General features: G+C 43.2%; 1 protein-coding gene across 2 annotated transcripts in view; it reads right to left on the reverse strand.

The window, feature by feature from the left end:
* Window positions 1-4,300: 4,300 nt before the first annotated feature.
* Window positions 4,301-24,151, reverse strand: part of FAM180A (family with sequence similarity 180 member A) — a 48,753-nt gene continuing 28,902 nt past the window's right edge. Inside the window, exons 1-3 of one of the 2 annotated variants that reach the window (XM_044277908.1) lie at window positions 17,019-17,072; window positions 8,554-8,654; window positions 4,301-5,847 (exon numbers count right to left, since the gene is read on the reverse strand). In XM_044277908.1, coding sequence (XP_044133843.1) covers window positions 5,500-5,847; window positions 8,554-8,654; window positions 17,019-17,070 — 501 coding nt within the window. In that variant the 5' untranslated portion in view covers window positions 17,071-17,072 and the 3' untranslated portion in view covers window positions 4,301-5,499. Of the gene's footprint in view, window positions 5,848-8,553; window positions 8,655-17,018; window positions 17,073-24,151 lie in introns of those variants that run through there. The other variant, XM_044277907.1, reaches the window with a different exon arrangement.

Below are 24,151 nucleotides of genomic sequence, written 5' to 3' on the forward strand. Positions count from 1 at the left end.
TTCTACAGTATATTATGACAGCTCAAACATAGGAAAACAGTCTAGAGACAGCTGCTTGGAGAGATAGTCGCTATCCCGAGCAATACATTAAATCAAGACTAAAGATTTCATGATTTGGTAACTTTACATAATCCCCTTCTGACTTGGCTAAAATTGTGCACAAGGCATCTGATCTTATCTAGGGGCCACTATAGGTAGCCTTATTACTACTGGAGGAGGAGTACTACTGGGGGACTTTAGGGAGCTTTATCAGTACTGGGGGAACTATAGGGGTCATAATTCCTACTAGGGGAACTATAGGGGTCATAATTCCTACTGGGGAAACTTTGAGGAGCTTTAAAACTAATGGGGCACTATAACTACTATAAGGGCACTAGTAGGAACTTTATATAGCTACTGGGGGCACTATAGAGGGCCTTATGGAGATGCCATATTACAATTGGGGGCACTTTAGAGGAATTTATTACTACTGGGGCAATTTAGGGTGTTTCATCACTACTGGGGGTGTAACACCCCAAAGTGGTATTGCATCTCCTGCACCCTGCTACTGTCTTTATTGGGCTAACACCAATGTCATCTTATGTATATCTGTCCGGGTCCTTCACAATGTGCATCTATAATATTGTTTGCAACTGTTATGTTCAATGTGTAATGTGCCTGGTTCACCAGCAGGTGGCAGCAAATATGGCAGAGCTACATTTATATAGAATGGAACCTTCCATTCCATTCTAACCCCCCACCCCCCACCCCCAGAGAGAGGTGGGCGAGTTCTACTTCCTGCGGGAAGAGCGGGACGAGTTAGTTCCAGTCTAGCTTACTCCCTGCTAGCGGACAGGTGTGCAGGGGCACGTCTCTGCTGGACGTGCCCACGCCAGCCAGGCACCTTAAGCTCTGCTGGCCATGGAGGCGAAAGCTTGAAGCCTCAGGAGCCAGGAGGAAAGTTCCCTGGCATAACTTAGAGTCCGACTACAGAGAAAAAGTGCAGCTTACAGAGGAAGCCAAGTTACCTATTCAGCTTATCAGTAAAGCAGAGAGAGAGAGAAAGCAAGCAGAGTTATTGAAGAAGCCTGCCAGTTTAATGCTAAAGGCCTGCTGGAACCAAGACAGAGCTTGAAGATTGTTTTGATGAATGCTTATTCAAGTAAAGCTGCTGTTCAACTACATACAAGGTCTGGACTCAAGTTATTTTTTTATTCCTCAATTTTCCCCCCCTATTTATTACTTCAGAGCCAAAGCCTGGGGTCCAGGTAGGAGCACCGTGAAACACATAGATTGACATTTTAGGCCGCACTATATCACTCAGCATTTCTACACCTGAGTCGCGTTATATAGAGGGCCCTAGGGGGAGGCGCCTGTTGCAGGGGCACTATAGAGGCACTGTTACTACTGGGGACACTTAGGCTAGCCTTATCACTACTTGGGGCAGTAGTGTTATTATCGGGAACAATATGGAGGCCATTTCTACAAATGGGGACACTTTCTGGGAGAGTTATCACTTCAGGGGGTACTATTTAATGACGAGTGCACACTGGGAAGAAATATTACTACTGGCAAGACTTTGGGGACTATCTGTATGGCAATGTTATTTCTTATAAGCGATGTACACCTTCGGGGGCAATTTTTTAATGATTGCATTTGACTCATTTTAGCCCGAAAATAATTTTTTAATAGATCTTTATTAAAAAGTATTGGGCCGTTCTGTGACAAAGGGTTAACTGTTTGTCTAGCTGTGTGAATCCTACTTTCACTTTGTTCAGTCATCTAATAAACCTTATCTCTAAATTATTTAAAGGCCATAAACACTTATTCAAGCCACAATATTACCAGTAAGATAAGAGGTGAGCTACAAGGAGTGTTTGTAAGGTCAGAGATCAAAGATAAGGAGCCCATCAGCTGAGCTGCCTGAGAAACAGAGTGCAAATTCTGAGCATGAAACTAAAGAAACTCAAGACTGCACAGAGAGAGGGATTCATTATTTTATTATTTTAAAGCCCAATTTAAAAAAAAAAAATTATCTCAAAATGAGTACAATGCAATAATAATAAAAAATGACCCAAAGGTGTATATAACCTTCAACCACTTCACATCCGGGCCATTTACCCTCTTCCTGACAGAGCCTAATTTAGAAATCTGACGTGTCACTTTATGTGGTAATAACTTTGGAACGCTTTTACTTATCTCGTGACACATTGTGCTTCATGACAGTGGTAAATTTGAGTTGATATATTTCACCCTTACTTATAAAATAATCCAAATTTCTCTGCTTTTAAAACACAAAGTGATACCTCATAAAATATTTATTAACTAACATTCCCCATATGTCTACTTTATGGTGGCATCATTTTGTAAATGTCATTTTATTTTTTTAGGATGTTAGAAGGCTTAGAATCTTTCCAAAACCCACTTTTTAAGGACCACTTCAAGTCACATTGTGGGGCTTACATAGTGAAAACCCCCCTATAAATTACCCCATTGTAGAAACTGCACCCCTCAAGTTACTCAAAACTGATTTTACAAACTCAGTTAACCCTTTAGGTGTTCCACAAGAATTAAAGGAAAATGGAGATGACATTTCTTAATTTCACTTTTTTGGCCGATTTTCCATTTTATTTCATTTTTTTCTTCAACACATCGAGGGTTTACAGCCAAACAAAACTCAATATTTATTACCCTGATTCTGCGGTTTACAGAAACACCCCACATGTGGTCGTAAACTGATGTAAGGGCACGCAGCAGGGTGCAGAAGAAAAGGAACGCCATATGACTTTTGGAAGGCAGATTTTGCTGAACTGGTTTTTAGATGCCATGTCCCATTTGGAGCCCCCCTGATGCACCCTTACAGTAGAAACTCCCAAAAAGTTACCACATTTTGGAAACTAGGAGATAAGGTGACCAGTTTTATTGGCACTATTTTTAGGGTACATATGATTTTTAATTGCTCTATATTACATTTTTTGTGAGGCAAGGTAACCAACAAATGGCTGTTTTGGCACGGTTTTTATTTTATTTTTTGCAACATTCATCTGACAGGGTGATCATGTGCTATTTTTATAGAGCCGGTTGCTACGGACGCAATGATATCAAATATGTCTACTTTGTTTGTTTGTTTCAGTTTTACATAATAAAGCATTTTTTTTTTTTTATTATGTTTTTGTGTCTCCATTTTCTGAACGCCATATTTTTTTTATTTTTCTGCCGATCATCTTGTGCAGGGGCTCGTTTTTTGCAGGAAGAGTTGACGTTTTTATTGGTTAAAGAGGGAAATAAATAGAATAGACGGCTCTACCACTCAAGCGGATGATCAAGGTGCGGAGCTGCTAGACCTGACTCACCCACTCAGAAGTGGAATGATTGAAAGTAAATTGATAAGCAGGCACACTCTGATTTGGGTCAGTCTAATAATTTATTTCTATGGTAAATATGGAGTGTAAATATATTAAAATGATGTTACAGTAAAATGAGGAAAAAATTTAACATGTAGTATTGATGAATTATATTCTGCTAAATGTCCTTTAATAGATAGTAGTATTAAAATGTAGAGGTAAGTAGATCGTCACTAAATGGTACATATGATTTTTTGATAATTAGTTATAACACTTTATGGGGCAAGGTGACCCAAAAATTGGTTGTTTTAGCACAATTTTTATTTATTTTTACAGCGTTCACCTGAGGGGTTAGGTGATGTGACATTTTTATAGAGCAGATCTTTATGGATGTGGCAATACCTAATATGTATACTTTTTCGGATTTATTTAAGTTTACACAATAATAACATTTTTGAAATTTTTATTTTTATTTTTGCAGGATGAGGTGACGGTTTGATTGGTACTATTTTGGGGGGCATACGCCTTTTTGATCACTTGGTGTTGCACTTTATGTGATGTTAGGTGACAAAAATGTTTTTTTTTGGCACTGTTTTTATTTTTATAGAGCTGGTTGTTACGGATGCGGCAATACCTAATATGTCTACTTTTTTTTATTTATTTCACTTTAACACAATAATAACAGTTTTGAAGCAAAAAAATATAGTTTTAATGTCTCCATGTTCTGAGAGCTATAGTTTTTTTGTTTTTGAGCGATTTTCTTATGTAAGGCCTCATTTTTTGCAGGATGAGGTGATGGTTTTATTGGTACACTTTTGTGGGACATACACCTTTTTGATCACTCAGAGCTGAACTTTTTGTGATGTAAGGTGACAAAAATTGCTTTTTTTTTTACAGTTTAAAAAAAAAAAGTTTTTTAATGGACGGGGTGGATCATGTAATATATTTATAGAGCCATTCGTTTACGGATGCGGCAATACCAAATATGTCTATTTTATTTTGTTTCTATTTAAAAAATAAATTTAATTACTTAATTTTTTTTATACTTTGTGTTCCCCATAAGGTCATACAAGACCTCTGGGGGACATTTAACTTCACTTTCTTTTTTCCACCATTGATTTATCCTGTAACTGGGGCTGACATAGTAGCCCCAGTTACAGGGGAAATACAGCCCCCAGAGAGGCTGTACAGCAGAATACAGCACTGTACAGCCTCAGTGCAGGGCTGATAGAGGTCTGTGGAAGACCTGACAGCTCCTGCACTCTCCCGGCCTTGTCGGTCACATGACCACCGGGCCGGGACAGGAGGCGGCATAGCGCTTCCTGATCTGTATACACAGCGCTCGCTGTATACAGCAATCTATAAGGTAGGGACACCTGGGACTTCTCTCTGGGTTGCCCTGCTGTCACTGACAGCGGGCCCCCCGCTCGGCAGCTGCACGACTAGCGTGCAGCTGCCGTCTCTGAATGGACATTCCAGAACGTCCACCCATAGGACGTTTATATCCTATGGATGGATGTGAAGTGGTTAAGTATAGTATTTGGAAACATTTAGGAACATAACTGGCACAGTACGGGGGGTTGCAGAAGGATAACACTGTTGGGGCATGAGGGTAGGGGGATAATAGTGAAGAAAGTGAGGAAACTCTGCAGAGATGAGACAGGTCTAAAAGAAGATGTCATGCCACTCTGGGCCAAATGGAAAAGATCAGGAAAGAGAATGTGTATGATAAGAGAAGACATCACTGTATATAATAGGTATGCAATGCTGTATTCTCCTGTATGTGTGATAACACTGAATGTAATATCCTTTCAAATATGCCTTTAGTACTGGACTGGATTAATAATTTGACACATATGCATTAGGTCTTGTTTCCCAAATCTTTAAGACCATACCAATGCTCCTGCCTACTAGGTTAGTGTTCCTAGGGCACCAAATGACATACCGTAATTCATCGGAATCACAATGATTAAGACTAAAATATATGATCACAATCCCCCTCACCCTAAAAAAAAATGTAAAAATGTTATGATGACAGCACTGTTTTGGAAACTATAACCCATTAGTCTGTAGATCCATCTACATTGCAATAGACAAAATAAATTATATTCTTTGATATACTGGTAGGTGTATGACAACATGCATGAATAGATGGGCCATCGTCAAGACCCCTGGCTCAGTGGTGTCCCTCTTTATTATACGGGAACATCAAATCTCTCCTTAAGGCTATGAAGAGTTTGGTTAGGGTCTGCATCCAGAACTTCTGCTGGTTGCTATTGTCTGACTGTGATGTCTTCAAGGCTCCATAGGCCATGGTCAGGAGTGTCCTCTCAAAGTCTGCTCTGTTTAAGGGACCAGAAATGTGAGACAATTTATCACCCAATCTTTGGATTTCTGATATAGACTTTGGAATCACATCGTTGCACACAACATCAAACGTGGTTGCTTTCTTTAGAGAGGACAACTCTGGGTCACGGAGAGTTAGCCGGTCATCCTTGTCAATGTTAACTCCTGTAGTTAAGAACTAGAAGAAGAAGAAGATTTAACAGTATTAAGACGTTTTCAAAATGTATACGGCATATGTTTATCTATCTATCCATCTACGGTGCCTTAAAAAAGTATTCATACCCTTTGAACTTTTCCACTTTTTTCACGTTACACCGACAAACTTAAATATTTTATTAGGAATTTTATGTGATAGACCAACACAAGTATCAAGAATGTGAGAAATGAAAAGAAAATGATTATAAGTCGCGCAGTAATGTTACGCATTCTAAAATATGTAGCGCTACATTACTGCGACAAGTAGTCGCGTGACAAATGTCATTGTGTAGCCCTAGCCTTAGGTCTGGACTATGACTGGGCCATTCTAACACATGATTATGATTTGATCTAAAACAGGGGTGCATAACCTTTTCTGGTTGGGGACCAAATTGTCAGACTGAGCCAATCCCAAGGACCAAAAATAAAACTTAAAGGGGTATTACCAACTGAAATACTATATCTATGGTATGGTTTCCACATGACAACACGTTGAACCCATCCCAAGGGCCAAAACTAAAACTTTAAAGGGGATTACCAACTGAAATACTGTATCTATGGTATATTAAATAAACTTGGCTCATGATTAAGACAACACATTGACCATCTTGTGATTCCTTCCTGCCATATGGATTTCAAAAGTTACTAATAGACGAGGATGGATTTTACTACGGCCTGCTGCTGGAAGTTTGTTCGTTTGAAGTTTATCCCTGGTCCGGGGGTTCCTTGCATGGCTGCAAGCAGCGTGGGTGAGCTAAAGTTTTTTGTTTATTCACATCAAATACACTGTATATACCATATATGTCTGGTTATACTTCTAGGATTCCCTGCTATATTTATGTTACCAGATGGTTAGGGGCCGTACAGCATGTTATTGAGGGCCAGATGTAGGCCCGGGCCACAGGTTGTGCACCCCTGATCTAAACCATTCCATTGTAGCTCTGGCTGTATGTTTAGGGCCGTTGTCGTGCTTAAAGGTGAATCTCAGCCTTAAAGGGAGTCTGTCACCTCCATATGGCCATATACAGTGCTTACATTGCCCTATAGCACACCTATACATGAATGTAATGATACCTTTGTCTTTAGACTTGCAGAAGCTGGAAAAACGAACTTTGATTGATATGCAAATGAGCACTCGCAAGTGCCCAGGGGCGGCGTTCAGTGTGTAGGTGCCCAGGCTGCCCTGCCTTTTTTCACTTTTCCCCCACCCCACCCTCTGCATATGCCCGCCCTCCTATTCCCTTGCGTCATGCTAAGGTCCGGCCGAGATCCCACGACTGTGCACTGCCTCGCCGGGGCGGAGCATGCACACTGCGATGCTCATTGTTGGCACGGTATCGCTTTAACTGCCCATTGTTGGCACGGTATCGCAAAACCAGCCGATCGCCGGAGCATGCGCAGTCGTTAAAGCGATGCCGATTCTCCTACCTGATCTGTGGAACTGTGGCAGTGTGTCTTATAAATATAGTCTGAACTCTGAATGCTAATGACCGCTTCCATTATGGAAGTGGATATCAGCATGGAGGAGGCGCAGGGAGCAGTGAGGAAAGCAATGCAATGTCTCCCTGGTCGTCTTCTAAGCACCTCCTCCGCACTGTATCCTGGCGGCTGTGCGACGTCAGGTCAGAGTGCAGTGCGGGCCGGAAGAAGACCAGGGAGAGGTGAGTGAGTGGCAGCGACAACTGGAGCAAGAGAGGTAAGTTTATTTTATTTTTTTATGTGTGATCTGAGATCTGATCTGAGGTGGATGGGGTCCGATCTAAGGCTGATGGGGTCCGATCTAAGGCTGATGGGGTATGATCTGAGGTCTGATGGAGCTTGGGGGGCTGATTTTGGGAGCTGACTTGAGGTCTGATGAAGAATGGATGTCTGATGAGGATCGAGGGTCTGTTCTGAGGTCTGATGTGAAATATTTTTTCCTTATTTTCCTTATAGTCCAGTGCGTCTTATAGTCCAGAAAATACGGTATCATTTTCTTTTTACTTCACACATACTTGCTACTTTGTGAAAAAATGAGGAAAAGTTCAAGGGGTATGAATTCTTTTTCAAGGCATTGTATCTATCTGATATTTCTCATCTCCTTTTCTTTGCATTTACATCATGTTTATTCCATATTGCACACACATTACTGGAAAATATACAGGTTATAAAGTGATATATGTATATACAGTATATACAGTCATAGATGATAATTGCAGTCCATATAAACATTATATTCTTGACCTCGTAATCCTCCAGGTGCAGGAATCACTAATCCACTGAAAACAAGTTGGGAAAAATGGAATATTACCTTTTCGTAGTTATATCTGCTTCTTGGAAAGTTTGGTGATGACCCATATGGCCACCACCAAGGTACAATATCCATTATTCCAAAACTCCTGGTTGACAAATTTCCCAGTTATACACCTTCTCCCACATCACTGCACAATTATACAGCTTTACCTTTCAGAAATTTGGGAATGCTTGGTGACAACGTTAGTGGAAGTTGACATATGTAATTTATTCTTTACCATACAGTATGTCTTCTATGGCTAAAGACCTATGGACATATATGAGTTAAACAGCAACATCTGCTCTGGGAAGGGCGTCCACTTAGCACGATTCCTCTGCATTATCCCAGCAATGCTTATAATAAGACATTCTTTGTCATCAACACATTTTGGAAAGAATCTATAGATTTTCCACTGACCTCATAGAGCAGCTCCACCTCCGGCAGGGACATTTGAAGAATGGGGTCCAGGAATTCAGGGGAAGAACGACGCACACGAAGGGCGGATGGAAAAAACAAAGCTACGGATAATAGAACAGGTTGTACAGTGAATTTACATCCTGCTACTCATACTCATGTTATGCCAACATGGTAACATGCCTACATACAAGAATATGTATAACTTATATCAGCTGTACTAATAAAAAATGATATACAGAAGATGCCCAGGTTATACCAGCATGGTCGATATCACTATATACAAGATGTATAACTTATACCAACTGTACATATATAATTATATACAGATGATACCTAGCTTATACCAGCATGATCCATATCACTATATACAAGATATATATCTTATAGAAGCTGTACATATCTAATTATATACAAAAGATGCCCAGGTTATGCCAGCATGGTCCATATCACTATATACAAGAAGATGTATAACTGATACCAGCTGTACATATACAGTATAGTACAGGGGTTTTCTAGTTTATTTACATTGATGGTCTTTCCTCTTTACTGGTCATCAGAATGTGATTGTTGGGGGTTCTAACAGCCCAAACCCCCGCTGAACTGCATTTCGTTCATTGTATGTGGTGGACAGAGCTGGTTTCTGCAGAGTTGCTCCTATTGAAGAAAGTGCTGCTTGGGGAAACATCACTGCTGAGGCCAGTGAATGGCTGCAGTGGGGCACGTGACCACAGATGGTACGTCATTCTTGCAGTCAGATATGGACAGGAACCTTTGTGCTGGAGCAGAGCAGTGTTAAATAGGTGAATGCCTTTTATTCTTAGTGTTAAACACTTTCCTGTCCCTAACTAAAATTGGTTTTGGGGTTGGACAATCCCTTTAATGTCAGTATATGTGTTTCTCTAGGATAAGAAGGGATTACTGTCACTATAACTAGTGGTCTAGGACAGTGAATGGATTAATATCAGTTTACATGTAGTATAGGACAGTGTGTTTAGAGAGTTAACTCCATCCTTGGTATTCTTGAGCAATAAAAAAGGTTAATATAAGGATCTCTGGTGGTCTAGGGCAGTCAAGAGGTTAATGTTAGTGTTTTAGCTGGTCATGGATAGTGAAGACATTATTGTCAATATATTTGGTGGCCTAGGGCAGTGAGGGGGGTTAATTCTAGTATCCCTGGTATTTTGGTCAGTGATGTGGTTAATGCAATGATCCCTGGTGGTTTAGGGTAGTGAAAGGGTTAATAGGAGTATTTCCTAATTCCTATCTGCACTAATTAAAGAGATGCAGAGAGGGGATACACAGGACTGTTCAGATTCACCTTTTTCTCAAGGATCGGGCAGAGTGAGTCAGGAGTGGTCTGCTCGTGTCATGAGGGGTGTCTGCGGCCCCCTGCCTTATCAGGTGAGTCGCAACTGTAGCTGCTGCGACCCCTATATATAGGTAAAAGAAGATTTAGCCCCATGAGACCTATGATGTCTGTCTATGGTAGTTATCAGACATTTCTTGTTTCTGAAACTGAAGATAAATGGAAGGGGGGAATTTACTATGCCCCCTGTGCCCAAAATGTGCCTACAAAATGTTGCATATTTTTGCACAAATTCCTTTTAAAAAAAAAATTGTGTCCTTTTTGTCCATGTAAGGCTGCTTTCACACTAGCGTTCGGGTTTCCGTTCGTGAGCTCCGTTTGAAGGAGCTCACGAGCGGACCCGAACGCAGCCGTCCAGCCCTGATGCAGTCTGAATGGAGCGGATCCGCTCAGACTGCATCAGTCTGGCGGCGTTCAGCCTCCGCTCCGCTCGCCTCCGCACGGACAGGCGGACAGCTGAACGCTGCTTGCAGCGTTCGGGTGTCCGCCTGGCCGTGCGGAGGCGTGCGGATCCGTCCAGACTTACAATGTAAGTCAATGGGGACGGATCCGTTTGAAGATGCCACAATGTGGCTCAATCTTCAAGCGGATCCGTCCCCCATTGACTTTACATTGAAAGTCTGGACGGATCCGTCCCAGGCTATTTTCACACTTAGCTTTTTTTAGCTAATATAATGCAGACGGATCCGTTCTGAACGGAGCCTCCGTCTGCATTATTATGGGCGGATCCGTTCAGAACGGATCCGCCCGAACGCTAGTGTGAAAGTAGCCTAAGGCTGCTTTCACACTAGCGTTCGCTGGTCCGCTCGTGAGCTCCGTTTGAAGGAGCTCACGAGCGGACCCGAACGCAGCCGTCCAGCCCTGATGCAGTCTGAATGGAGCGGATCCGCTCAGACTGCATCAGTCTGGCGGCGTTCAGCCTCCGCTCCGCTCGCCTCCGCACGGACAGGCGGACAGCTGAACGCTGCTTGCAGCGTTCGGGTGTCCGCCTGGCCGTTCGGAGGCGTGCGGATCCGTGCGGATCCGTCCAGACTTTCAATGTAAGTCAATGGGGACGGATCCGTTTGAAGATGCCACAATGTGGCTCAATCTTCAAGCGGATCCGTCCCCCATTGACTTTACATTGAAAGTCTGGACGGATCCGTACTAGGCTATTTTCACACTTAGCTGTTCTATGCTAAAAATAATGCAGACGGATCCGTTCTGAACGGAGCCTCCGTCTGCATTATTATGAGCGGATCCGTTCAGAACGGATCCGCCCGAACGCTAGTGTGAAAGTAGCCTAAGCCACACTTACCACTTATATAACATTACCCCAGCAAAGTGGAGTAAATGACACCTGAAATCTACATCAGAAAGGTTCTAGTTTCAGATTCATGGAGCTCTTGAGATGTGCTAAAATCATTAAGAGCTGCCTCTTTGGCTCATTTCGCAACAGCACAAATAAGATCAATACCAGCTTATGAAACTCCAGTCTTGATGAACTCCCCCTAAATACTGCACACTATGGAAGAGATTTATCAAAACTGGTGTAAAGGCAAACTGGCTTGGTTGTCCATGGCAACCAATCAGATTCCACCTTTCATTTTTCAGAGCTCCTTTGGAATATGAAAGGTGGAATCTAATTGGTTGCTATGGGCACCCAAGCCAGTTTTCCTTTGCACTAGTTTTGATAAATCTACCCAAATGACTGCTTACAAGGAGTCAGGAGCACAGACATACAGTATATACTTCTGGTCGGAGTATCCCTTTAAGTTATAACAATGCTGAAGTCTCCTCTACTTTATGCTTTGATAATCGCTGGAATTTTTTTAAGCTGTTTTAAAGCCAAGATTTCGAAAGAAAAACAAGAAGCATGTGTATGGAGTTAAAGGAATATATTACATCCTGAGTCCATATAAAAGCGTCCTGGCGAGTGTCGTGGAATGTGCCTGGGGGCTTGCGCAGGCAGTCAGTACTATGTGTTTTGGCCTGATGTTGGGATATTAGACATATAAGGCTTGAGTGTGTATATAAAGATGCATTAATGGAGTGTACAGTAGGCAGAGGTGCGGAGGACGTGCTGGGCGTTCCCCTCTAGGCAGTTTACCAGCACTCCTAGTTCTACAGAGACAGAAAACATTTTCCTTTTCAATATAATTTGGTAGCGGCCATATTGTGCATAAAGCTAAATCAAGTTCTGCAACTTTTTAATATACTTTGTATTTAAACGGGTATTCCAGTTTTATTATATTGATGACCTATCCTCAGGATAGGTCATCAATGTCAGATTTGTGGGGCCTGACTCCCAGAAACCCCATATCAGCTGTTTAAGGGGGCTGTAGTGCTCATGTGAGTGCTGCAACCTCTTCCATGTGTAACTGCACGCAATCTAGATTGTAGCGGTGTTGCAGTCTAATTACAGCTTCTACTCTACTATTCACTTTGATAAAACGAGCAGGTGTGATTGCACTGCACCGCCGCTAAAGGGGGCGCCATGCAGGTAAACAGTAAGGAGGATGCATGAACGTTGTAACCTTTTCAAACAGCTGATCAGGAGTCGGACCCCCACTGATCAGATATTAGACTTATTCTGATTAAAGGTCATCAATATCATGAAACCAGACAACCCCAATCGGTTCTGAAAAGGCCTTTTTGGCAAGCTCAGCAATATGAAGTGCCTTTTGCGCTGTGGCATTAGAAGAATTTTGATACCTCTGACTTTTAGTCTAACCAGACTGTCTATTACTCTGTAATTCCTTTAGCACCGTTCTATGGTTTAAAGACCACACCAAATTCTTGAAATAACTTCTTTATTAACTTCAACTTTTCTTCATATATAACACTGCCGTTGAAAAGATATCACAAAATGGCGGTATGCATAAGATGGTGGTTCAACTGTTCAATCTTGTCATTCAACATAAAATGGTGGCTATATTTCTCTCTTCAGTATCTGTACTGTCACTTTAAGTTATTTAAGCACTTTATGATCTCTCTGAGAGATATATCTGAGGTCTAACTAATAGCTCTACTTGCTCAACTTGGCTTGCAGTTTGCAGTATGCAGTTAGCAGTAACTATTTGCAGATTGGTTCAGGATGATCTGATATGGTTGTATGCAATTTGGATTGCAATATGAAATTTGAATGGTTGCAATTGTGAACTTTGTAGTTTGCAATTGGTGGAACTGTAAGTAAACACACATATAACTGTTTCAGTATACAGTTCTAATCACTATATTAACAATAGGAACATTATATAAAACTGTTCTAAATACCTATTTTGGCCTCTCTGCTTCCATAAAACACAGCTCTTAGTGGAGTGAATGTCTGTTCAGCTCCTCTTCTGTGGTGTAATGAATCTAGCAGCTCCTGCTAGGGACTTTCCCCCTCAGACTGTGTGAGGTTGGCTGTGATTGGCCAAGACTCCTGCTGTGTGTGAGGCTGGCTGTGATTGGTCTAGACTCCAGCCCAGCAACAACAGATTAAGGCCTCATGCACATGACCGTTGTGTGCATCCGTGGCTGTTGTTCCGTTTTCCGTGATTTTCTGCGGACCCATTGACTTTCAATGGGTCCGTTGAAAATGTGGAAAATGCACCGTTGTTCATCAGCGGCCGTGATCCGTGTTTCCTGTCCGTCAAAAAAATAGGAGCTGTCCTATTTTTTTGATGGACAACGGTTCATGGACCCATTCAAGTCAATGGGTCTGTGAAAGAAAACGGATGCACACAAGATTAGCATCCGCGTCCGTGATCCGTGGCCGTAGGTTACTTTCATACAGACGGATCCGAAGATCCGTCTGCATAAAAGCTTTTTCAGAGCTGAGTTTTCACTTAGAATATACTGTCGGATCTGAGTTTTCACTAACACAGAGGCGTTCCCATAGTGATGGGGACGCTTCTAGTTAGAATATACTACGAACTGTGTACATGACTGCCCCCTGCTGCCTGGCAGCATCCCATCTCTTACAGGGGGCTGTAATCCGTACAATTAACCCCTCAGGTGCCGCACCTGAGGGGTTAATTGTGCGTATCATAGCCCCCTATAAGAGATCAGGGGCTGCCATTCAGCAGGGGGCAGACCCCCCTCCCTCCCCAGTTTTAATTTCATTGGTGGCCAGTGTGCGGCCCCCCCGGCCTCCCCTCCCTCCCTCTATTGTATTAGTTTCATTGGTGGCCAGTGTGCGGCCTCCCCCGGCCCCCCCTCCCTCCCTCTATTGTATTAGTTTCATTGGTGGCACAGTGTGCGGCCCCCCCGGCCCCCCTCCCTCCCCCCGATCATTGGTGGCAGCGGAAAGTTCCGATCGGAGTCCCAGTTTAATCGCTGGGGCTCTGATCGGTAACAATGGCAACCAGAACGCTACTGCAGTCCTGGTTGCCATGGTTACTTAGCAATATTAGAAGCATCATACTTACCTGCTGCGCTGTCTGTGACCGGCCGGGAGCTTCTCCTACTGGTAAGTGACAGATCATTAAGCAATGAAGACCTGTCACTTACCAGTAGGAGGAGCTCCCGGACGGTCACAGACAGCACAGCAGGTACGTATGATGCTTCTAATATTGCTAAGTAACCATGGCAACCATGACGGCAGTAGCGTCCTGGTTGCCATGGTTACCGATTGGAGCCCCAGCGATCAAACTGGGACTCCGATCGGAACTCTCCGCTGCCACCAATGATCGGGGGGGGGAGGCCGCAGACTGTGCCACCAATAAAACTAATACAATAGAGGGAGGGAGGGGGGGCCGGGGGGGCTGCAGACTGGCCACCAATGAAACTAATACAATAGAGGGAGGGAGGGGGGGCCGGGGGGGACACACTGGCCACCAATGAAACTAATACAATAGAGGGAGGGAGGGGGGGCCGGGGGGGCCACACACTGGCCACCAATGAAATTAATACAAGAGGGAGGGGGGAGGGGCCCAGGCAGCCCCTGATCTCTTACAGGGGACTATGATACGCACAATAAACCCCCCTCAGGTGCCGTTAATTGTGCTGATCACAGCCTCTTGTAAGAGATCGGGTGCTGCCAGGCAGCAGGGGGCAGTCATGTACACAGTTCTTAGTATATTCTAACTTGAAGCGTCCCCATCACCATGGGGACGCCTGTGTTAGAATATGCTGTCAGGTCTGAGTTTCACGATCTAACTCATATCCGACAGTATATTCTAACAAAGAGGCGGTCCCATGGTGGGACGCTTCAAGTTAAAATATACCATCGTATTGGAGAAAACTCCGATCCGATGGTATAATAGGGACTCCTGACTTTACATTGAAAGTCAATGAGGGGCGGATCCGTTTGCAACTGCACCATATTGTGTCAACGTCAAACGGATCCGTCCCTATTGACTTGCATTGTAAGTCAGGACGGATCCGTTTGGGTCCGCACGGCCAGGCGATCATTTACAATAGGTCACTAGGACCACAAATTGTCTCTGGGTTTACATATGTTACTAATTGACTATGTAAAATATAACGTTTATTACTTGTCTCTAAAATTTCTATCTGAAACTGACACTTAAAATTATCAGCTAAGTCTGCACTGCTGCTAGTGCCTAGCTTTATCGAGCGGTGGTGCTGGCTGGGGGGCCGTACCTAATGCTACTTAGCATGCTATTTATGCAGACATAAGCTGGTTAAAAAACATAGTTCACACTCTGCCCCCGACATGTTTCGCCAAGCTCTTGCCGTCTTCAGGGGTTTGGGCAGTTTGCTCGTGAACGGGGGCGGGACCAAGCTTTTAATACCTCCCTCACAGCATCATAGTTGCGACAGCTACTGTGTAGCGCTCTTGTTTCCAAGTGGCTTTCTTGGCCTATCAGTGATGGGATTGTAGCTACCATAGGGTGCCTCCCACAGGGCCCTTGTCCTATCCGAATTGGTCTCGGTTTGCGCATGTATCAGGACTTAGCTCTTGTCGGAGCTGACAGGTTCCAATGCGCATGTCTTGATACTTCTAACTTGAGTGCGATCTCTACTGTTATACTGTGCATGCGCTCGGTCTTAGAGCTATGGATAATTGCATACCGGTACAGGTGTGCATACTTACGTTATTCTCACCTGCTACGGGATAATCCCATGTTATTTATAATTTTCGAGTGCGCATTGTCGGGTGTAATAATTCAATTAAGAATTATTAATTATGGTCATAAAAATTATTAATCATAAAAAAATTTAATTTATAAAATTTGTCATAAATTCTTAAAATCATGACCTGGTGAATCGTAGACGACCTAATTGATACAATTCACATCTGAGGCCGACTATTTCCTCAGATAAATAAGTTCTTTTTGACGTGAGATGACGTTAATGATAAAACATGTAGTTCTGCATTATACAACAATACACAGGTATTATAAAAATATGCAGATTTATTGGATACAAGATTATAAACATATATAAGTAAATAAACACAATGATACATGCAAATGAATATATATAGCGTTAATATAAAGCATTACAAGCTTAACAATACATGTGAGTGGAAATAACTTGTCACATTATAACCAAGCTATTATTAGGTTAGGATATCAAAGTAGGAACATAAGTTATACGTATATATATTACTTTTGTTCAGAGAAAACCTCATGATATCAGGATGGGCATGTCTATTCCTAGACATCAATATGGAATGCTAAATACATTCTTCCCCCCTCTAACCAACTACACATCACATGACTTCAGGCATGGTCAAATCCATTCAAGGATATAGCTTAGAAGAGATAACTGTATCCTTCCGCCCCATCCTGGACTATTTTCACACATATGACTTTGGTAAGACTATTAAGACAAATAACAGGGATATAGGATCTTTGCTAGACCATATCTTAAATGGAAAGGACTTGAAATAAGTCTTTCCTGTGGGAAACCATCACTTAGCTTGGCGAAGAATGTTCTATCAATATATATATATCTAAGCAATTATTTACTGCTTTGCTAGATTATGAGTCTTGATTCTTCTGCAGGTAGAATGAAGTCTCACAATATCCTAAAACTACATCTCAATATGGAGATGATCAATTAATTTAATTATGTATTTATTCACCAATCTAGATGGTATAATTTCACCCACACTATCAAATTAGTCTTAATAAAATGAAATATCATTTTCTGTATCTCTTACCAAGTCCTAGTAGAAATCTCACTTCTGCTCCTAGGAAAGCTGGGTGGTCCATCATAGCACATCTCACCATGGATTTCATCTTGATAGACCCCTCTAAAGAGCTTAACTTCTCTTTCCTCTCTTTCTTTCTTGTGTGTGTGTCTTTTTCTCTGTCCTTTTCTCCCCCCTGTGTATGGTTTATGAACACAAACTTATCAGTTAGGCACACCTTCCTAGTTTGGAAGTTTCCAATAATAATCGGATGGGCGTGACTATTGATAAGAAATGACATCATAACCAGAATGCACTTTTGCTACTGTTGTAATGTCACCTACTCATACCTAGGTGGCACTGCTGTGTAAGCTATTTGCATCCTAGTATAAAGGGTTAACGTCTGTAAGTCTGAATAAAGGTATAATATACATTTTGACCTTAAAAGCTTTAATTCAAGGCTATAGGGATTAATTCTGACACTTGTAGCAATTAGAGACAGACCTCTAGGCGTCTCTCTGAATGTTTCTCACATTGTTTATTTGTGAATCGTAAATAACTTGAACCTCCTTGTTTTCTCACAGAGATACCAGTATCTCCTGTTACACCAAAGATGTGAATAATTGTTACAAAACACACATCTTCACAGACACTCTTTTAGAGACGAATACTCTCCTAATGAGAAATATATATAATATACTGGATACATGTTGTCTTCATAATATATAACAGTATAATATAATATATATTATATGTTCTACTGATTGTCTTATGCTAAGGACTAAGGTTCATTAAATGAATACATGAATATTATATATTTGTTTCATTGATAAATGCCTAATTGTATAGGTAATTATCACCAGCTGCATAGAGCTTATCTTTACCTCCCGTCATAAATTTATCAGTAGATAAGGAGGCCTCTTTTCAGACTGGTACATTTATGAGAAGAATAACACTAAAAAGTAGAAACCTTCGTGTGACCTTACTTTGGCCTGCTCAAGACATACAAAATTGTAACTATAGTCGAGCATGGCTCTTAAAGGGAATGAACATTCATCTTGACTAAAATAAATTGGATATCAATGCATTTACCTATGAAAAGGCACACCAGCATGTGTCAGTACATAGGTTTTAGCCAGATGTCTATATTTAAGAATACTGCAGTTTCTCTACTGTTCTGCACAGTCTCTGTACTGCTGCCAGTCATCCCCTACTGCGCATACCACTGGACTTCACAGCTCTCAGAGATACTGGCTTGCCGCTTCACTGCGCATGCGTGCAGTATTAGAGTAGAGACAATTTCATGCTGCTGCGCTCATGCTTCCAGGGCTCTAGAGTGCTTATGTAGGAGAATAGAGTTAGGCCAGATGACAAGAGCTCCCATACTCATATCCAGAATGATTCTTATATATATATATATATATATATATATATATATATATATATATATATATATATATATATATATATATAGGGCCTACTCTCAGTGCTAAAATGCATGTTGGTTCTATTCCTTTATTTATCCTACTTAACACATTAGTGGAATTGGCCACATTATTCACTATAGCCCTTATTGCACATTTATATAACGTGGTTATTATACCCTTACCTTTAACTTTTTTTCATTGCTTAGTACTGCCGCTCCACACTTGATCTTATGTTGCTCCTCAGCATTAACCCTATGTACTTTTATCTTTTATTGTCAGGTTGTGATGATGCTGTCCATTCTTCACGTCACTTTTCTTCCCATCTCGCAAGGGTAAGTATAACTATGGATGCGTTTTCATTTTATTTGTATTATTAATTTTTGTTGATTGTTTTTACTACTTTACTTTACTTAACTTCCCTCCATCCACTTTCATTATGTCATCCCTGCGTCTATGGGATGGTGCTGTCCTTACCATATTGACTTGAAATAAGATTACATTATTTATCTCTGGCTCATATTGAAGGATTGATGACTGGTTTGCTGTTTTGGCTGGTTCAAAAGCTGGTATACCGCCTCATTCTTTCTTAGTTATATTGTTCAGTAGGATAGAATAGTTTTTATAAGTCTATTATAACTTGTTGTTTCGATTCTTTTTGTTCTTTAGGTAGTCTCTTTCAGAGGAACGATGCAAATGTGAAACCTTCAATTAGCCCGGATGGAGCTAGGCTACCAAGACGGTATATCCACCTGGTTTCCTCTTGTTGTAGTCTTTTATCTAAATTACCCATTCTTGGGCCTAGTTTAAATTTCTGAATGCCCCAAATTTTCAGGGTATTCGTATTCCCGTTATGTATGGTTTGTATATGTCTGGAGAGAGGTGTGTCGCCTATTGTGTTTTTTTTTAATTCTGTTTATTTGGAGCAGATTCATCAAAAAGAAACAAGGCACGGGTCATGTACCCACATATCATACATTACGCATACTTTCCCCACATGGTCTCCAGAGGAAGCCAGGGGGTCACAAACAGTTACATGAGGAACATGAGTTTAGTATACATGAATCTGACTGCATTTTTCAATTTTCCTGAAAGAAGTAAAAGCAAATAGAAACCAGAAAGAAATAAAGAAAAGAAAGGAAAGAGGGGGGGAGGGACAGAAATAGGGGGGGGGGGGGGGGGAAGGCAGGACTATACTGCCAGGGGTCCCAGGGTATTACCCAGAGAAGCTTTAAGATACCACGAGGTATACTGAAAGGGCTTCACCAGTTCCCTAGTCTCTAGCGGACTAAAGTGCGCGGCAATAAAAGTACGCCATTTATTAAAGAATTTGGAAGCTGAACCTTCTTTGTGCCTAGACGCTTCAATCCTTTCAAATCCCAAAAGAACTTTCAATTCAGAGACCACATCAGGGATGTCTGGCATGGCATCTGTAAGCCACCTTTGGAGCAAGACTCTTTTGGCTACTAATAAGACTGAGTGCAACAAAATCGGGATCCGAGTTTGGTTCACCGGGCGGATATAATGGAAGACCAGGGCCTGGGGTTCCATAGACAATTCCACCGACCAGTTCTTCTTAATATAATCTATCACAGTGGCCCAAAATTTGACTACCTCAGGACTAGAGTTGAGCGAACACCTGGATGTTCGGGTTCGAGAAGTTCGGCCGAACATCCCGGAAATGTTCGGGTTCGGGATCCGAACCCGATCCGAACTTCGTCCCGAACCCGAACCCCATTGAAGTCAATGGGGACCCGAACTTTTCGGCACTAAAACGGCTGTAAAACAGCCCAGGAAAGGGCTAGAGGGCTGCAAAAGGCAGCAACATGTAGGTAAATCCCCTGCAAACAAATGTGGATAGGGAAATTAATTAAAATAAAAATTAAATAAATAAAAATTAACCAAAATCAATTGGAGAGAGGTTCCATAGCAGAGAATCTGGCTTCCCGTCACCCACCACTGGAACAGTCCATTCTCAGATATTTAGGCCCCGGCACCCAGGCAGAGGAGAGAGGTCCCGTAACAGACAATCTGGCTTCATGTCAGCAGAGAATCAGTCTTCATGTCATAGCAGAGAATCAGGCTTCACGTCACCCACCACTGTAAGAGTCCATTTTCATAAATTTAGGCCCAGCACCCAGGCAGAGGAGAGAGGTCCCGTAACAGACAATCTGGCTTCATGTCAGCAGAGAATCAGTCTTCATATCATAGCAGAGAATCAGGCTTCACGTCACCCACCACTGTAACAGTCCATTTTCATAAATTTAGGCCCAGCACCCAGGCAGAGGAGAGAGGTCCCGTAACAGACAATCTGGCTTCATGTCAGGAGAGAATCAATGTCATAGCAGAGAATCAGGCTTCACGTCACCCACCACTGCAACAGTCCATTTTCATAAATTTAGGCCCAGCACCCAGGCAGAGGAGAGAGGTCCCGTAACAGACAATCTGGCTTCATGTCAGCAGAGAATTAGTCTGCATGTCATAGCAGAGAATCAGGCTTCACGTCAGCCACCAATGCAACAGTCCATTGTCAGATATTTAGGCCCAGCACCCAGGCAGAGGAGAGAGGTCCCGTAACAGAGGATCTGGCTTCATGTCACCAGAGAATCAGTCTGCATGTCATAGCAGAGAATCAGGCTTCACGTCACCCACCACTGCAACAGTCCATTTTCATAAATTTAGGCCCAGCACCCAGGCAGAGGAGAGAGGTCCCGTAACAGAGGATCTGGCTTCATGTCACCAGAGAATCAGTCTGCATGTCATAGCAGAGAATCAGGCTTCACGTCAGCCACCACTGCAACAATCCATTGGCATATATTTAGGCCTAGCACACAGGCAGAGGAGAGAGGTCCCGTAACAGACAATCTGGCTTCATGTCAGCAGAGAATCAGTCTTCATATCATAGCAGAGAATCAGGCTTCACGTCAGCCACCAATGCAACAGTCCATTGTCAGATATTTAGGCCCAGCACCCAGGCAGAGGAGAGAGGTCCCGTAACAGAGGATCTGGCTTCATGTCAGCAGAGAATCAGTCTTCATGTCATAGCAGAGAATCAGGCTTCACGTCACCCACCACTGTAAGAGTCCATTTTCATAAATTTAGGCCCAGCACCCAGGCAGAGGAGAGAGGTCCCGTAACAGACGATCTGGCTTCATGTCAGCAGAGAATCAGTCTGCATGTCATAGCAGAGAATGAGGCTTCACGTCACCCACCACTGCAACAGTCCATTTTCATAAATTTAGGCCCAGCACCCAGGCAGAGGAGAGAGGTCCCGTAACAGAGGATCTGGCTTCATGTCACCAGAGAATCAGTCTGCATGTCATAGCAGAGAATCAGGCTTCACGTCACCCACCACTGCAACAGTCCATTTTCATAAATTTAGGCCCAGCACCCAGGCAGAGGAGAGAGGTCCCGTAACAGAGGATCTGGCTTCATGTCACCAGAGAATCAGTCTGCATGTCATAGCAGAGAATCAGGCTTCACGTCAGCCACCACTGCAACAATCCATTGGCATATATTTAGGCCTAGCACACAGGCAGAGGAGAGAGGTCCCGTAACAGACAATCTGGCTTCATGTCAGCAGAGAATCAGTCTTCATATCATAGCAGAGAATCAGGCTTCACGTCAGCCACCAATGCAACAGTCCATTGTCAGATATTTAGGCCCAGCACCCAGGCAGAGGAGAGAGGTCCCGTAACAGAGGATCTGGCTTCATGTCAGCAGAGAATCAGTCTTCATGTCATAGCAGAGAATCAGGCTTCACGTCACCCACCACTGTAAGAGTCCATTTTCATAAATTTAGGCCCAGCACCCAGGCAGAGGAGAGAGGTCCCGTAACAGACAATCTGGCTTCATGTCAGCAGAGAATTAGTCTGCATGTCATAGCAGAGAATCAGGCTTCACGTCAGCCACCACTGCAACAGTCCATTGTCATAAATTCAGGCCCAGCACCCAGGCAGAGGAGAGAGGTCCCGTAACAGACAATCTGGCTTCATGTCAGCAGAGAATCAGTCTGCATGTCATAGCAGAGAATGAGGCTTCACGTCACCCACCACTGCAACAGTCCATTTTCATAAATTTAGGCCCAGCACCCAGGCAGAGGAGAGAGGTCCCGTAACAGAGGATCTGGCTTCATGTCAGCAGAGAATCAGTCTGCATGTCATAGCAGAGAATCAGGCTTCACGTCAGCCACCACTGCAACAGTCCATTGTCATAAATTTAGGCCCAGCACCCAGGCAGAGGAGAGAGGTCCCGTAACAGACAATCTGGCTTCATGTCAGCAGAGAATTAGTCTGCATGTCATAGCAGAGAATCAGGCTTCACGTCAGCCACCACTGCAACAATCCATTGGCATATATTTAGGCCTAGCACACAGGCAGAGGAGAGAGGTCCCGTAACAGACAATCTGGCTTCATGTCAGCAGAGAATCAGTCTTCATATCATAGCAGAGAATCAGGCTTCACGTCAGCCACCAATGCAACAGTCCATTGTCAGATATTTAGGCCCAGCACCCAGGCAGAGGAGAGAGGTCCCGTAACAGACAATCTGGCTTCATGTCAGCAGAGAATCAGTCTGCATGTCATAGCAGAGAATGAGGCTTCACGTCACCCACCACTGCAACAGTCCATTTTCATAAATTTAGGCCCAGCACCCAGGCAGAGGAGAGAGGTCCCGCAACAGAGGATCTGGCTTCATGTCAGCAGAGAATCAGTCTGCATGTCATAGCAGAGAATCAGGCTTCACGTCAGCCACCACTGCAACAGTCCATTGTCATAAATTCAGGCCCAGCACCCAGGCAGAGGAGAGAGGTCCCGTAACAGACAATCTGGCTTCATGTCACCAGAGAATCAGTCTGCATGTCATAGCAGAGAATGAGGCTTCACGTCAGCCACCACTGCAACAATCCATTGGCATATATTTAGGCCTAGCACACAGGCAGAGGAGAGGTTCATTCAACTTTGGGTAGCCTTGCAATATAATGGTAAAATGAAAATAAAAATAGGATTGAATGAGGAAGTGCCCTGGAGTCCAATAATATATGGTTATGGGGAGGTAGTTAATGTCTAATCTGGACAAGGGACGGACAGGTCCTGTGGGATCCATGCCTGGTTCATTTTTATGAACGTCAGCTTGTCCACATTGGCTGTAGACAGGCGGCTGCGTTTGTCTGTAATGACGCCCCCTGCCGTGCTGAATACACGTTCAGACAAAACGCTGGCTGCCGGGCAGGCCAGCACCTCCAAGGCATAAAAGGCTAGCTCTGGCCACGTGGACAATTTAGAGACCCAGAAGTTGAATGGGGCCGAACCATCAGTCAGTACGTGGAGGGGTGTGCACACGTACTGTTCCACCATGTTAGTGAAATGTTGCCTCCTGCTAACACGTTGCGTATCAGGTGGTGGTGCAGTTAGCTGTGGCGTGTTGACAAAAGTTTTCCACATCTCTGCCATGCTAACCCTGCCCTCAGAGGAGCTGGCCGTGACACAGCTGCCTTGGCGACCTCTTGCTCCTCCTCTGCCTTGGCCTTGGGCTTCCACTTGTTCCCCTGTGACATTTGGGAATGCTCTCAGTAGCGCGTCTACCAACGTGCGCTTGTACTCGCGCATCTTCCTATCACGCTCCAGTGCAGGAAGTAAGGTGGGCACATTGTCTTTGTAGCGTGGATCCAGCAGGGTGGCAACCCAGTAGTCCGCACAGGTTAAAATGTGGGCAACTCTGCTGTCGTTGCGCAGGCACTGC

The sequence above is a fragment of the Bufo gargarizans genome, chromosome 2 (assembly GCF_014858855.1).
Source record: "Bufo gargarizans isolate SCDJY-AF-19 chromosome 2, ASM1485885v1, whole genome shotgun sequence".
NCBI classification, from domain to species: Eukaryota; Metazoa; Chordata; class Amphibia; order Anura; family Bufonidae; genus Bufo; species Bufo gargarizans.